Below are 16,766 nucleotides of genomic sequence, written 5' to 3'. Positions count from 1 at the left end.
TGTGTGTGTGTGTGTGTGTGTGTGTGTGTTCATGTGTTTCCATATGAGCTTCTTTGTATATTCTTCCAACACAGCTGTTATGTAATCAATGTTTGTTTAAAGTTGCAACGTGTACGATTTGGCCAATTGTCCTAAACACTCGAAACAAATAGAGGGCAGCATATTATTAGAAAGTTGTGGTGTCCACTCTTATTGATTCTCACTTGTCTGAACCATGTTCAGACGTGTTCATCAACAACTTGGCAAACGTATTAAACAGTGTTATTATACAAGCTGTTTACTTACTAGTCTAGAAGAAATTTTGCAAAGTTCAGCATCAAATGTCACTCCTTTACTCATTACGAGTTTTCTCCAGCGGTGGAAAGCAGCACTAATGTTAACTCTTGTTGCCATCATTTATTGGATGGATAGAACATGCCCTCTGGGCATTGCTACTGTTTCATCCTCTCATGACAAGACCCAGTGGCCATAGTGATAGTGATTTCTTGAGGTACAAATCTGTGGTATGAGAGGGTACACACACTAATGCATGGTTTCTCAAAGGGGGCGGTACCGCCCCCTGGGGGGTGTTCGCACAACCTAGGGGGGCGCTGGGAACGTGATTCCATTTTCGGGGGGGGGGGGTTCATTTATTATTTTTTTTATTTTTTTTGGTGAAAGAATAGGCTACCTGAGATAAAAAGCCTATTTTCATTTATTGGTTTCTAACCCCTCTACCGTCTCAGCTACTTTTTTACTGTCTATGCCCAACGGAACAGTGATAATACAGCGCGATTCGGTCCTGCACACGCCCGGACTCCCGTTACAACAGCTATTGTCATGATCTCTATAGTAACGCTGATAAACATAACCCAAGTTCGCGGGTTAGCAGGTCAATAACCTACACAACACAATCAAACATGGCCGATAGCAAGAAAAAAATATCAAATTTTTTCTCGTTTTCCTTCTATCTCTTGTTCAGTTCCAGCTGCTCTGAGCGTAGTCTCCACGAAAAGGCTCTTGCATTTCAAATACAAAATATTTATGCCTTATTAGGCCTCTGCGTTCGATCTGTTTTCGTGGAGTCCGCGTTGGGGGCGCCAGAGGATCAGGGTAAGCGTTTGCTCAAAAAAGGTTGAGAACCACTGCACTAATGAGAGAGTACACTCAGACGTCTTTGACGACATAACTTTCGTACTTAATTTTTGAGAGTTTGAAACAAATCGTACACGTTGCATCTTTGAATAACCTTTGAAGATGTTTACGTTGGCCAAAGAGTTATAGAGATAGAAGAAAGAAAAATACTTCAATGCTGTCTTTTCTACTTCTGTCTTGCACTCTTCTATTTTCTCTTCTGCTTCCCTTTCTCATTTCATTTATAAACTTATTTGTGCATGTCTCTGGTAGCTGTGGCCGGCCCCTCAACAATCGTCTGAACCATGGCACAGAATCTATAGACAAAGAGGAGAGAGTCCCCCACACGGGTGAGAATCTTTACTGGGTTTACCATCAATAGTGAGAAATAGTTTGTATTAAATCAATGCATGACCAATTCATATGCTTCACAATAAACAACACTGTGTTGTAACCTCAACCAAACACTGTACTTACAACAACTAACGTCACAGGAACGATTTAAATATAAAAAATGGTTAAAAACCGCCACCACGGTTATAATACCTTCATTTCCATCCATGTTGTCTCTGAAGATGAGCGTGCGGTTGCTTCATCGGACTACGACAGCACCTACGACAGCACCTTCGAGACCAACCACAGTGACAGCAGCGACTTTGCACAGAACGATGAAGAGGGGGAAGGGGGGGGCAAGAAGCCCCCCGAGGTCCGGGATGGGCCCGGGCCGTATCGGAACGAGGGCATCAGTCTCCACCCCCTTGTCCCTGATTCCCCCGAGGTAGGCCTAAACACACACACACACACCACACACACAAACACACAAATAAAAGCGTTAGTTCATGGTGAAGTATATCAGCTGTCGATGGATGCCTCTCTAGGGAGAGAGAAAACAAATAGCTCTCAGTATGACTTTTTAGGATAAAGAATGTTTTTCTCCTGCCGATGCAATGAGCCAGCAGATATCCCTCGTTTCTTATGGCAATGGATTTACAATAAGAACCTATGGGTTGGTTACTGGATGCTATTCATTGTGGAGAGGCAGGAACAACAGGTGCGGCTTGTTACATTGATATTAGGGTCCTTCCATTCATACAGTCCCAGTATGACGCAATCTTCATTTTTTTTCTCCATGGTTAGATCACCATGTTTGGTTTGTGTTAGTACTTGTATACTAGCATGCACTGGATTTTGCAAAGAATTTTAGTTGACCAAGTTGAAAGATGTGAAAACTAAGCTTTTAATTGCAGTCAAAGTTGAATCCTCAGCCACCCTGACGGAGGTACAATTGCCATGCATATAGAGGACGTCTCCCTTAACAAGTGTCCTGAGTCCTGACAATAGTGCAATCAATGAGGTCACCGTGTCAATATTAAGTGCTCAGTGAAAGCGCTGGGTGCCACTACACCAGCAGGCGAATCACTGGAGAAGGGCAGTCCCTGGGCTGTGAATACATGTTCGTCCTAGTTTGAATCCTCTAGTTTGAATCCCCTGTCTAACCTCTGACCTGGGAACCGTGACCTCTGACCCAGAAGGAGAAAGCCTCCCAGGCCCTGGAGGTGGTGGGCCTTCCCGACCTGCAGCCCCTCATGGCGCAGCTCAACAGCTGGAACTTCCCCATCTTCAGCTTGGTGGACAAGACCCACGGCAAGACCGGCTGCATCCTCAGCCAGGTGAACGGCCACGGCTCGGTCCATGTGTCTAGCATCGTAATGAAAGTGCTGAGTGACGACCACATTGTCGTTTGCTAGGTATTGTGCCCTTTTCATGAGGCACGTGCTATCTCGGAAATGTGTACTGTTGTTCTCAGCCTCAATTCCAACTGGCACCATGCTACTATGTACTAAATGACTGAAAGTATTAAATAACTAAATCTACTGAATAAACTGAGTGTACTAAATTACTTATTGTACTAAATTACTAGATGTACTTAATTAATAAATGTAATCAATTACTTAATACATACATTTAAGTATTAAATCACATACAATTAAATCACACACATTTTCTGAACTTTTCAGTGGGCTTGATGTTCTCATTATCATGACTTGAGTATTAAATCAGATATTTTTTCTGAACAAGGTGTCCTACAAGCTGTTTGAAGACACAGGTCTGTTCGAGACATTTAAGATTCCAGTGCAAGAATTTATGAACTACTTCGGTGCTTTGGAAAATGGATACAGGGACATCCCATGTAAGTTGTGTTTTCGTAAGGCTAATTATGCCTATAAGGACCCTCTCTTTAAACCTCTAAATCACCACACAATGGTATTAATTGGGATACTAACACCTGATAAAAAAGTATCAATAACCAACAAAGAAACCCATAGAATTGTATAATATTCTTTATAACATTTATTCATTCACGTGTGTAGAATTTCATTCACAAATTTGCCAGTTGTTTTGTTTGGTAATGTCGCCCTCTACATGTTTATCAGGGTATTACATTTTTATTTTTTTTCCCAGACCACAATCGGATTCACGCCACCGACGTATTGCATGCAGTGTGGTACCTAACCACTCAGCCAATCCCCGGCCTGACCCACCAGCTGGAGGACAGTAGCACACACCCAGGTCAGTACAGACACACACACACACCAAAGCACACACGTCACACAGGAAATCCCAGTGGATAAGGATCTCCATCAGACCCACCATCTCCGTCATCATCATCATCATCTCACAGCAAGCAAACAAATACACACAAATACCAATTACAAAAAATAAATGTGTATTTAGTTCTCTCTTTCCATATTTGTATGTCTTATTCATTGTAAAATTAAAAACAAAACATTAAATGTTTCATTATTACTATCTCTTTATTAATTTTATTATGATGATATTATTTCTCAATCCGATTGATATGCGTTTGACTGGACCTCTCTGTCGCTCTCTCCTCCCCCAGACTCTGCCAACGGCCTCAGCCCCAGCGCCACCGGCCTGCTGTGCTCCAAGATGAGCCCCCAGCAGGGGGAGGGCTACGGCTCCCTGGCCGGGCTCATCCCGGCCCTGGAGCTCATGGCGCTGTACGTGGCCGCTGCCATGCACGACTACGACCACCCGGGCAGGACCAACGCTTTCCTGGTGGCCACCAGCGCCCCACAGGTACAGGCTCCCGCCTCTGCATCCTGTACCACGAACGCTATCTGGAGATGGATGGAAGAACGCGCAGGGAGCCCCGGAATTAGAACTGATTACTGTGGATCATCTGGTGGTCTGCGTACATAGACAACCCCTGTGTGCTTGTCCCATAGTACACATGTGTGGTAGAATTTAACCTGCTTTCCCATATTTCTCGTGTGGCAAATTTTATAGATTTGATTTTCACATATAAACATGTTACAGAATTGAAAATTCAACATTTAGCAGCCTACTTTAACGCGCCACAAAAATTAAACAACCAATAGGGAATATTAATGTCGGAATATTAATGTGTGTTAATGTCGCCCCCTGCAGGCGGTTCTGTATAACGACCGCTCTGTGCTGGAGAACCACCATGCGGCGTCCGCCTGGAACCTCTTCATGTCGCGGCCAGAGTTCAACTTCCTCAACAACCTGGAGCACGGGGAGTTCAAGCGCTTCCGCTTCCTGGTGATTGAGGCCATCCTGGCCACCGACCTCAAGAAACACTTTGACTTCCTGGCTGAGTTCAACGCCAAGGTAAACATAGGAACGACATGTTTGATTCACAAAACAAGGCAAAACTCGCACTTGCTATGATCCTCATTGTCTTGAACTGCAGGTAAACGTGGGAGCCCTATGAAAGGACTGATGTTAGTCCTGAGGGGGAGACCGTGGCTCCCCCCCCTTTAATGATATCTCCGCTGGTTCCCAGGTGGGCGAAGAGGGCGTGTCCTGTATCGATTGGACCAATGAAAACGACCGTCTCTTGGTGTGCCAGATGTGCATCAAGCTGGCAGATATCAATGGTCCACTGAAGTGTAAAGAGCTGCACCTGCAGTGGACCGATGGCATCGTCAACGAGTTCTACCAACAAGTACCGGCCTCTCTTACTAAACACAATTAGCTCCTGAAGCTGTTCAGTCCCCTTCTTAATAAACACAATTAGCTCCTGAAGCTATTCAGTCCCCTTCTTAATAAACACAATTAGCTCCTGAAGCTATTCAGTCCCTTTCTTAATAAACACAATTAGCTCCTGAAGCTATTCAGTCCCCTTCTTAATAAACACAATTAGCTCCTGAAGCTGTTCAGTCCCTTTCTTAATAAACACATTTAGCTCCTGAAGCTATTCAGTCCCTTTCTTAATAAACACAATTAGCTCCTGAAGCTATTCAGTCCCTTTCTTAATAAACACATTTAGCTCCTGAAGCTATTCAGTCCCCTTCTTAATAAACACAATTATCTCCTGAAGCTATTCAGTCCCCTTCTTAATAAACACATTTAGCTCCTGAAGCTGTTCAGTCCCTTTCTTAATAAACACATTTAGCTCCTGAAGCTGTTCAGTCCCTTTCTCAATAAACACATTTAGCTAAACATCAAGCATTCTGATTGTTCCTAAAAAAACTTTTTTTTTCATGCGATCGGATTGGTCTAAAAAATCTATATTTTTCAAGCGATCAGATTGGTCGAAATTTCCAACTACCCTTGAAATATATTATTATTAATAACCAATATGATCGCTCTAAATAAATAGAAAAATCTGACCAATGAGGTCGCTCAAAATATATAGAAAATTTAGACTAATGAAATTGCTCGAAATAAATTTTATATTTCAACTAATGAGATCCCTCGAAATAAATAGAAATTTTCGACCAATGTGATCCCTTGAAATGAATTGAAATTTTCGACCAATCAGATCACTCCAAAGAAATATATATTTTTTGACCAATCAGATCGCTCAAAATAAAAAAAATATCCAACCAATAAGATCGCTCAAAATAAATATACATTTTCGAACCAGTCAGATCGCTCGAAATATATTGAAAACTCAGACTAATGAGATCCCTCGAGATATTTTTTCAACCAATCAGACCACTCAAAATAAATATTTTTTTACGACCAATCAGATCGCTGGAAATCAATTTAACTTTTCGACCAATGGGATCGCTCTAAATAATTGGAAATTTTCGACCAATGAGGTCGCTAAAATTTTTGACGCCATCATCAACACCACAGCCACCATCACCACTATCACTACCACTTATCTATATTTTTTTCCACCAATCAGATTGCTCAAAATATAGATAACAATTCTACCAATCAGATTGCTCAAAATAATTAATTTTCATGGCCCTCCACGATAGTTGTTCATGCCTTGTTTTATTTAACACTTTCAATAGGTTGACTTTGAGGCCTTTAAATACATATCCAAGAACGGGGTTGGATAATAAGCACGTAATCATTCACAATCTGAACAGTATTGAGAACCTTTAACTGCATATGTACGCAATAAATATTTCTTCTTAACCAGTAATATCGAAACGGGCTTTCAGTAATGTTCTTTGGCAACATTCAGGGGCCCATGTATCGATGTAGTCGCATCTGTGTTAATCCGAACCGGTTAGCGATTCTTATCGGTGAATCTTTACACCCCTCGTAGTCATCTTAGGCCTAGTAGAAACAGCATCAATAGTAGTAGTAGTAGGATTCAGTGTAATGTTCCTGGTTATTATTAATCCATGTATTATGAATTATTCTTCAGCTTAAGGGGTGTGTAAGGACACAGAGTCCTGGAGCAAGCAGGGATTCAACATGGTGAAAGTGATTCAGCCTTCAGCCATATGAAGGGTTCATTCTGTTTTCACCGTGACTCGCCGTTACATAAACATCAGAATATCACATTACTGTCAACGTCTCTCCCATTTTCTTCTTATCCCCATTCTTTGCTGATTAGTATTTTATATCCAATTGAGGTGAATGTCATTCCATTGATAATTCACTGGAAATCTCAATAAGTAGCGATCGAATCTCGAGAGAAATATATCTGCGTGTTCAATGACTCTTGTTCAGAAATGGGAACAGGCTAATCATCAACTGCGTCTCTATATTCTATAAGGAATGTATTGCCTGGCAACAGATTATGCTATTGAGTAGCAGTGATTCTGATTGGTCATGCTAGAATTGTGACGAGGAATAAGAGAAATTGGGATTAGGCGAAGAAACATCACATGATGGCATCCATAGCAACAGCATGATTTGAAGGTGAACGCTTGCTGTGAAGATCCATAGGGGAGATTATTGTCACTGTCAATAGATGTAGCATATTTGTGTTCTCCTGATAATAACATTTGAAAGAAAGTATAAATAAAAAGAAGAAAAGGAATAATGAAAAAATATATTTTTCTAAAGAGCATTCTGTATATTTAGTCTTCTCAATTTCAACATCCACCCCTGGCATAAATGCTCAAAATACACAAACTTCGTTTTTTTACCCGGGTAAACCATGAGTGTCCTTTTAGCTCGAGAGAGACAGAGAGCCGGAGACGGCATGGGAAAAAGGCAGACACGGATCGGCGGAGGGAGGTGTAGAGAGGGAGGGAGGGAGGGGGAGCCACAGAGAGAGATAGAGGCGGGAGGGAGAGAGTGGGAGAGAGTAGAAGAAGAGAGAGAGATGGGAAGGGACTATGCACCAAGGAGCGAGGGAGGGGAGATGAGCACAGGGAGAGTTTCCTTGTCACACGAGAGTTTGACCTAGATGTGTCATCAGGCTGGCAGCTCTCATTCTTAATCACAAAGATTACACCACCATCAAAGAGAGCTAATTAAAGGGTCCCTCATCAAAACAGAGTAAACATACACGCACACACACACACACACACACACACACACACACACACACACACACACACACACACACACACACACACGTTAATACACAAATGCACAGCCATGATGTGCACTTTTTTGCTGTAAGAGCGAGGACCAAGGCCAGAGCAGGGATGAAAGGTTGTCAAGCCATGCCAGTCTCTCCTTCTCTTCACCCACCCTTGTCTTTCTCTGTCCCTTTTATCTTCCTCTTTATCCTCCCCTTTTCGCATATCACACACACACACACACACACACACACACACACACACACACACACACAAACACACACACACACACACACACACACACACACACACACACACACACACACACAAGTGTGTATGTTGTGATTAAGGCTTTCGTTAGTCGCCATGGCAACAGGAGCTCTTGCCCCTGTCCTTTGAAATGGAACATTCAAACACGGTTATACGGATGCTCTGGTCATGTATGGCTGAGGTGGGGGCCATTGTAATTGAAATCAAGGAGACTCTGCAGTATACGTACGTGGTATTATCGCTGCAAGAACCACGGTATAGAACGCCTTAATGGGATCGATAAGATCCAATTATAACAGTTGCACGGTGTTACATCTGTATTCCGTCAGATGGTATTCTATTTTCAAACAATCTATGAAAAAAGACAAAGGAAAACTGAGCGCACGCTGACTAATTCTATGCTTCTTCATAGGCGGATAGAGGTTGTACAGAGAGGACAGAACAGGGCAGATGTTATGAATTGATTGTTTTTTTCTTCCACGGGGATAGAGTAGCTATGCATCGTTTATTTATATCAGGCTTTTCCTCAGCTAGCTTTGTTCAGGGCAACTTGCAGCCGATAAGCCACATAAGCTCAGTGTGGCCCCTAATCCAGCTCCCCTAGAACAGGCTCTCGTACGTTCACGTCCATTAGCTCGGTCAACATCTTTCAATGGCCCTTTTCTTTGGCCGCTGCCTGGTTTTAATTCTCCACTCGCCTCCACTCACAATGTATTAAACTGCCTGTGAAAGACCATGAGCTAGCAAAAACAATGTAACTCCAAATGGCCCAATGCCCACACATTCACAGTCCAACATCAACAGGTATTATACAAGTCACGTGAATTGGCTTTGCATCTTTTCGTCTGCATACACATACCTGAATAAAAGAATGAAAGTCCTTGTTTTTATCCGTCGTCTTGTGAATACAAATACTAATCTCCCCCCCTATCCTCTAATAACACCCACCGTCAGCTGAGCCTTAGATATCTATGCATAAATACACTATCCGTGCCATGTCCTTTGTATTTTCTAGTCTTATAAGGCAGCCAGTTATAAAATGAGCTACAGTCAGAACTGGATGGTATTCTGTTTGTGGTACTCTTGACCCACTTTCAAGGAACCATTTTCCAGAGGCAATGAATGAGCAGTTGCCAGCTTACACATCCGCACACAGGCCGAGTACAATGGGAAGCTGCAGTCTCCCAGACATCTTATTGGTTTATATGGCTCTCACATTGTAGTAAGCTGCTGCATTATGTCAACGCTTGGAAAAGAGGCATATCCAAACGGCAAATGAAAAACAGCATTCAGTTTGGCTCGATGTCATTCATGGCGCCGTTGATACTCATTAAACTGGGCATTTAAAGCCGGGTATCACCTGGCATCCATTCATCTTTCATCTTTGGTATCGTTCTTATTAAAATTACATAAATCAGAAAACGCTTCTAAAATAGACAAATGAAGAACAGTGTTTCTTTGAAACATATCAAAATGATTGATCAACGTGTACATCGTGACTAAACCAACTCACAGGGTGTATTTTCCAGGAGTAAAAAACCATGACAAGTCCCCCACCCATGACATTTCATGATTCTCATATTCCAGGAATGTTCTCACACATGGAGGCTGAGCTGCACAGTGACCTTATCTGAAATGTTGCATCATCGATTACATTGAAAAGTGGCAAGGGTGGGTGCAAAGGACTCCACCCTTGGCAAGTGTAAAGTGAATTATTTGAGATACTTTTCAGGCAGCAGGTAGGGGTTAGGGGCATCACGGGTACTGAAGGATGCCTCCAGTTCTTCATCAAACCCAGAACCTATGGGCTCGAGTCAAAGCCCCTAATACCACCACTATCTTGCCCCCCCCCCCCCCCCTGAGCCATGCAGAAAGTCCCCATTGAAGAGAGAAGGGTACATTCCAGTTCACCAATGATTCTATGCTATGCTATGCTAGCGCTATGATACTAACACGTATTGGTGTCGGCAGGGTGACCAGGAGGCCAGCCTGGGCCTCCCCATCAGCCCCTTCATGGACCGCTCGGCGCCCAAGCTGGCCGAGCTGCAGGAGTCCTTCATCACGCACATCGTCGGCCCCCTCTGCTCCGCCTACGACTCGGCCGCGCTCATGCCCGGCTGCTGGGTAGAGCGCCGGCCGAGCGCCACCGCCACCGTCACCCCCACCACCACCACCACCAACACCCCCACCAAGGACGTGGAGGCCGGCGACGTCGGGGAGGAGCTCGAGGAAGTCGAGGATGAGGATGAAGACACGGCAGAGGAAGACGATTCGACCAGCTCCGACACCTCCCGTATGTACTGTATAAGAATCCCCGCCGTCATTACCATTCAACAGACGCAGGCTGTCCTGTCCCCGGGGGCAGCACACCGGGGTGGAGCCATTGATTCTAACAGCCACGAAGGAAGCTCAAAAGCAGTATGTCTTTGAGTCTCTGCTTGGCATGTCTCCAAATCGAATGAGGCCCGAATCAACTGCCAGGCGGATTTCTGAAGATTTGTAATGTGCTGCTAAAGGCTTTAATCTAATCTTATTATCTTGACAACTCAGTTCTGGTTCAAAGACAGACAACACAGTTTGAGGTCTTTTGAGTTTCCTCAAGGCATGTCCTAGTTTAGTCCTGCCAAGTAGTGTGTGTTGCACATCTATGTTGTCTTTTTGTGGAAAGAATGCTCACAATAGTTTCTTCAGTCTGGTTTTCTTCCGCCAGAAGGTGTTTATTACGTCTATTATTAGACCGTTAATCCTGCCCTTTTTTACCTCTCTGTCTCGGTGCTTTTACAGAGATACAAGACCCTCTGCGGAAGACCAGGAGAAAAGTATTTTGCCAAATCACACAGCACCTCCTCGACAACCACGAGATGTGGAAGAGGGTCATCGCCAAGGAGAGCCAAGAGCAGGCCCAGAAAGAGGATTCAAACTGCCTCAGTGGCCCCGGCGAGCCAATCACAGCCATCATTCACGAGGAGGAGGAGGAGTCAGCAAGCAAAGAGGAAGAGCCGGTCAACGGCATCGAGGAAGAGGATGAGGTAGAGCCGATCGAGGGAGAGGAAATATTTCCAGAGACATTGGTGGAAAAGGAGGAGTAGCCAAACGTATCCTATTTTCTGGTTGTTTAACGAACTTTGAACTTCGACCTTTTAAACTAATACAATTTATTTCCTTCTTTTTGATAATCTCTTGATGCGGTAGCCAGCACATCACCTTGACACAACACTGTAGAAGATGTTCCGGGTAATTTGTGCCTCAGAAAAAAAATAACAGGGTGGAGATTCACGGAGGACGTCTGCTAGGTGCAATAAGCAAGGGAAGGGAGGGGGGGGGGACTTGGATAGAAAGAAAACACAAGAGAAAGAAATCCTGTATGTCTGTGACTGTGTGTATAGTTTGTCTTATAATTAGCGAAGTATGTTGCCAGCTGTCTGTTGCCCTCATCTTGGAAAAGAGTGTCATTCTTTGGAACCACGGCCGATAGAAAAGGCTCTTCATAGCATTAATAATTTACAGATCATCCCCGCCCAAGAGTAGCCATGGGTGCATCCGAATACTAAGTATACTATTTCTGTGCAGTGTCTACTACTTGACCGTTAATGTAGTACGTTCTACAGCTATGCGTAGAACACCTCCGAACGCTTCCGAACACCACCGAAACGCCACCGGATGTTTGGAGATCATGTCCTAAGTCACCTGCGATAATCTACCGTTTTTTCTTCTACGGTTACCAGACTCCGGCTGAATTGTGGGATAGCGTAGTGACCTACTGTTGTATACTGTGGCAGTAGTATGCATTCGGAAACTGTTTACCTACTACACAATGCGTACGGAGCATTCGGACGCGCTATATTTGTGACGTACTACAAAATGCCTACTATATAGCAGTCAAGTATGAGTATTCAGATGCATCATATGTCTCTCACGACATCACCAGTGCAGAGGCGTCCCCTGAAAGCCTCTGGCTCGTGAAATAGGCCCTTGAGAAGCAATGGAACAATAAGAACCCATCCCACGCTAAGAACCGAATACGACGTTTAACAAAGAACCCTGTAGCTCTTAAAATACGTAATTCAAAAAGCTTTATTCTCGCTCAAGGAAAACGCATACAAAACAATTTTTTCTCATGTTAATATTCTTTAGTTTCCATCCCTGCTCTATTCCTTGTGTCTCTTCATGAAACTCACTCGAGTTACCTATCCCATCACAACGCTCAGGAAGAACCAACACAGCCGGGGAAGCATACTGAATCTCTGCAGAATCATATTATGAACTTTGTTACGTATCTATCAGACTTATATGGTAGATAAGATAATGATGAAACTAAACTTAATCCTCACATGCATGACATTTAGTCCGTCAATGTCACTTTTTTATAAAGCTAAAGTAAGAAAGCCATCTTTTCCAATACACATGGTGAAATAAAGAACGGCGTGAAGCCACTTCAAACTGACTTCCCTTCCTTCAGGGAGTCCAACTAGGAGCTCCCCTTGTCTGGTGCAGCCATGGCAAACCTGTAGGTAGGCCTAAACACCAGGCAGACCAGTGGATCATGTTCCATATTAAATGTAGCAATTGTAGCTGACCCTCCAGGCTGCACCCGGCTAGAAGACTTCATGGCTCCACATTCCCTGCCTGCTTAAGCGACAGCTAATCATCACTTCATTTCACATTTTCCACGCTATCGTCCATTGAGTTCAATGCTCCCAAGGTCAGGGAAGGTACGCTTTACAGGTCGCCTCACTTATTGACATAGTGCTGGTTAAACATAGTTTTTTTTTATATCACTGACTTACTTACCTCCATCATATATGCTGTTGTTCATTGTTCACGGGAGCTCTTACTGAATGGTATGTAGGCTGTGTGTTTATGTGAACCAGGCCAGGAAATAATCTTCAACTCTTGAAGGCCGCTGAACATGTTGTCCCCATATTATACCAATAGCACATTGTTAGTCGACCCTTTGACACAAGGGAATACTTTAGTATAGATTCCACTAGGATCGGTGTCACAGTGAGGCTGAGGGTGAGGGGTTTCAGAGCATGATGAACGTCCCTTTAATTTGACATTATGGAGAAGGAAATGGCAGTAGATTCAGATGGGGAGAATGCTTGGATTCCTTATCAGTGATTTATGCACTTCTGGAGACACTCACTCACTAACACGCACTCACTCACCATCACTTACCTCTGACCAGGTCTAGAACTTTGACATTGATGGAAATTGGGATCCTAATGATGACGATGATGATAATGAGGACTGTAGGCATAATTGGTTGTTTTTTTTACCAATGAGACAATGAGGTTTGATTGAAACGCATGCTTTTGTCCAATTTGAAGTTGTTTTACCTGTTTTGTTTGTGTTCCAAACAAAAAGAGACACTTTTATATTAATTCCAATTCATCCATCAATATTTTCAAATGAAAGTTATAGGTCGTGCTAAAACTTAGAAAGGAAGCAAACATACATTTGTACCCAAGCTTTCCATGGTCCATGTTGAATTGGCATTCTACCTAAAGGGAGATTAAGAGATTGATGAAGGATTTGAAGGTGGATCTAATGGTATAATGGGGCAGTTTTTCTCCCACTAAGCTCATTAAGAGTTTGGGTCATTACGTATGCAAAATAGTTTCATGAAAGATATCTCTTAATGATGATGCCTTTCTTCTCTCCCAACACAAACAAAAACCAGCAAATTAAAAAAAAAAAAACATCAGCACTCCTCACCAATTTTTGAGGAGTGCTGATGGATTTTTGGACAGTACATCTTCAACACTGTGTCCAAATCCTTAACTTTAATTGTTGCTAAGTAGTCCAAATAGGTATGGTCTCAAGTCTTAAGACAAAGCTGTGTCGAACAATTTCACTTTTCGCACGTAGTATCTGCATTCACTATAACAGTTGAAAAGCTAAAAAAAGGTTGAGGTTCAGTTTGAATACATTTTACATTTTCTATGGTTTGTGGCAAACCAACATATTTATTTGTATAACTTTGAACTATAGATTTTTTTTGGACCACAACACAAAGACAGAGAACGTCAGACAAAAATAAAATATAGGTAACTAATATTTGAATCATGCAGGAATGGTAATAAGACACAAGTTTTGAAATAACGTCAAAAAGTTAATGTTGCCTTGGTAGGACCAGTATTGAACCTCTATAAACAGAACTGTGATTTATTTTTTGTCAATATAATGTAAAGCTTAACTCTGAGGGTGGTTTCATGTACAGATTCATTCAATTTTCCCTAGATAACCTGAGGAATTATTTACAGTAAATCTACCTTTGGTCAGACATCAAAAGCTAACTGCACTTACAGCCTAGTGGCTCAACCCAGTCAGTGAGGGTAAAGGCTGAATACTCAAGAAGTAATACGAAAATCATGGCTACCTAGCGAAAATAGGCTAATGAGGGTTTAAGTTAAATCAATTGTATTTACAATATAGCTCTTTAGAACTATAATAACATAACCCAGAATGTGCTGTCTTTGGCAGCTAGGAATCTTATCACCTCATTTTCAATCCCAAATGCTAAAATCATATAGAGCAAGCCGATGTATTTTGATGCAAATAAACAAGCTTCTTCTAAAATGCACATATTCATCCATTTAGACATTCTGTCTGGGCTCTTTAAGTCATCTCTCTGAAAAGTGACTTTTGGAGGTTGTGATAAGTCCAATGGTTAGGCAGGCCCAACACCCACGCGTTGACACACGTGATACTCTAGCTGCATCGATGAATGCTCTTATGTACATCCGTTTTTAGAATTCACTCTTTTAGTTCCGTATAAAAGAAGATTCATATGTGAGCCAGTGTTTCCAGTCATGTGGCCGTGGCTGCACTCATCAACGATCGGTCACAGCCAACCTGTCGATATTGTAATCCACTCGTATTTTGTACTACTTTTATTTGTTGCCTAGTAGACACCACACTTCATGTTACTGTTGGCTTCACACGCTTACCTTTGTTCACAAAAGCACATCCCACTTCAGCTGTAGGGAGAGGACAAGGGCCAACGTGCACCAGATTCACTTGTGCAAGCCAAAGACGTGTTGAGGTCTCTGTGTTTACGTGATACGCACAAGGAAACCTCAACAAGGAGCATTCGGTTAGTGTGGTCACTATCTTTTCTGTTGGTTGGTTGCAGAGCAGGTGGTCTGGAAGGGCATTGCAATAGTATAAACCAGTGTAAACACTTAGACATAGTAGAGTATGAGGTAGTGCAAAAACATGAAAGATCACGTTTATCCATCAAATGATTTAAATAATTACCCATCTCCCGTCCTTCGTCAACATGTTTTTTCTGTCGATACTGTTTGCATAACTGCTATGTCTATGTGCAGCGCTAGCACTCAAGGGGAATGCCCTTCTAGGGCATGAATCTGAAGGCGTTTAGGCGGTTTGAACCAAAAACACTGTTGTTTATTTTCTATTATGTGTTATTTCTGCTAGATGCGGGGCCTATGTCCTTGCAACCATACAATTTTAGCATGTATGTGCATTGTTTGAATGCTAATAACCTTTTTTTCTTGTGACAAAGGGAAAACCAAAACAAAGTATCATGTTTAAAACAAGACACGTGAGACTAGTATGTTTCTGTTACTTCACAGACTTCAATATTTATGTTTTGCTCTATTATCTTGCACTTAACACTTGTAGCAATACCTATAGAATGGGGGAAATTATGCGATTCACAAGTATTTGTTAAGAAAATACTACATGTTATTCCTGGTAATTGTTTGATTTTGTAAAAAAAAAAAGAAATATGAGTATATGCTGTACAGATTCAACAAATATATTACAACAAAAACGTTTTACAAAAATATTTATTTTTACTGTTTTGTAAGTTAGACACAATACTGTAGCTCCTCTATTGCCAGAATAAATGGAAGTGCCTCTTGACTGTGTATAACAAACTAACTATACAATATACTGAGATTATTAGAAGCTGTCACTAGCAGAACAGTGTTGATGTTGTAATGTGAACATGGTTTAATAACATTTATAAATGATAAACCTTTGTGTTTGTGAGTCTTTTTTATGTACTATTTCTTTTCAACACTGCTACACATAAGTTTACTGCATTTTAGTACTGACTTCTCTCATAATGATCAGAAATGACTGTGATAGTTGATGCTTCTGTCTATGTTTGTGTATGTCAGTTTGTATACACATGTCTACTTATCAATAGGAACTATTAGATACTATTTGGTTGTCCCTTGTGCACTGGCTGTAATCTGATGGACTTCCTTATATGTGCCTTAAATATGCAAAGGGATCAGCTATTTTTAAGTGTAAGCTACTTTAATGGAAAATGCATTACATCACAAGCGGTAATAATAATGAAAAGACTGAGCCCCTAGAATGTTCTAGTAAAGAACAGGTTACAATGGAATTCACATTTCATGAAAATCTGGTGATTGTGTGTGAGTCATCACTTACCCGACTGGTTGGCTTACTGTTGGGTTTCCACGTACTGATGCGAGTATTATATGTTCAGGGTTTCAAAGGTGTTCGGGGATGATTACTCGGATGGTTGCTTCTGTGTTCGGGCCATTGCTAGGAGACTCCTAGAGTGCTCTATATTGTTGCCAGGAAGTTGTTATTTGGTTAGATGGTAGG

The 16,766-nt window shown here is 42.2% G+C and overlaps 1 protein-coding gene across 2 annotated transcripts in view; it reads left to right on the top strand.

Moving 5' to 3' along the window:
• LOC115561468 (cGMP-inhibited 3',5'-cyclic phosphodiesterase A) overlaps window positions 1-16,166 on the top strand; it is a 44,235-nt gene extending 28,069 nt beyond the window's left edge. For both annotated transcript variants that reach the window (XM_030381563.1, XM_030381564.1), the window contains 10 exons: window positions 1,387-1,463; window positions 1,689-1,891; window positions 2,643-2,783; window positions 3,193-3,304; window positions 3,577-3,684; window positions 4,016-4,215; window positions 4,567-4,770; window positions 4,946-5,107; window positions 10,125-10,446; window positions 10,938-16,166. In XM_030381563.1, the coding sequence (XP_030237423.1) occupies window positions 1,387-1,463; window positions 1,689-1,891; window positions 2,643-2,783; window positions 3,193-3,304; window positions 3,577-3,684; window positions 4,016-4,215; window positions 4,567-4,770; window positions 4,946-5,107; window positions 10,125-10,446; window positions 10,938-11,242 (1,834 nt within the window). In that variant the 3' untranslated portion in view covers window positions 11,243-16,166. The remainder of the gene's footprint in view (window positions 1-1,386; window positions 1,464-1,688; window positions 1,892-2,642; window positions 2,784-3,192; window positions 3,305-3,576; window positions 3,685-4,015; window positions 4,216-4,566; window positions 4,771-4,945; window positions 5,108-10,124; window positions 10,447-10,937) is intronic.
• The last annotated feature ends 600 nt before the right edge of the window (window positions 16,167-16,766 follow it).

This window comes from Gadus morhua, chromosome 16 (assembly GCF_902167405.1).
Source record: "Gadus morhua chromosome 16, gadMor3.0, whole genome shotgun sequence".
NCBI lineage: Eukaryota > Metazoa > Chordata > Actinopteri > Gadiformes > Gadidae > Gadus > Gadus morhua.
Note: the sequence above shows the minus strand (reverse complement) of the source record. Positions and strands in the feature narration are given on the sequence as shown.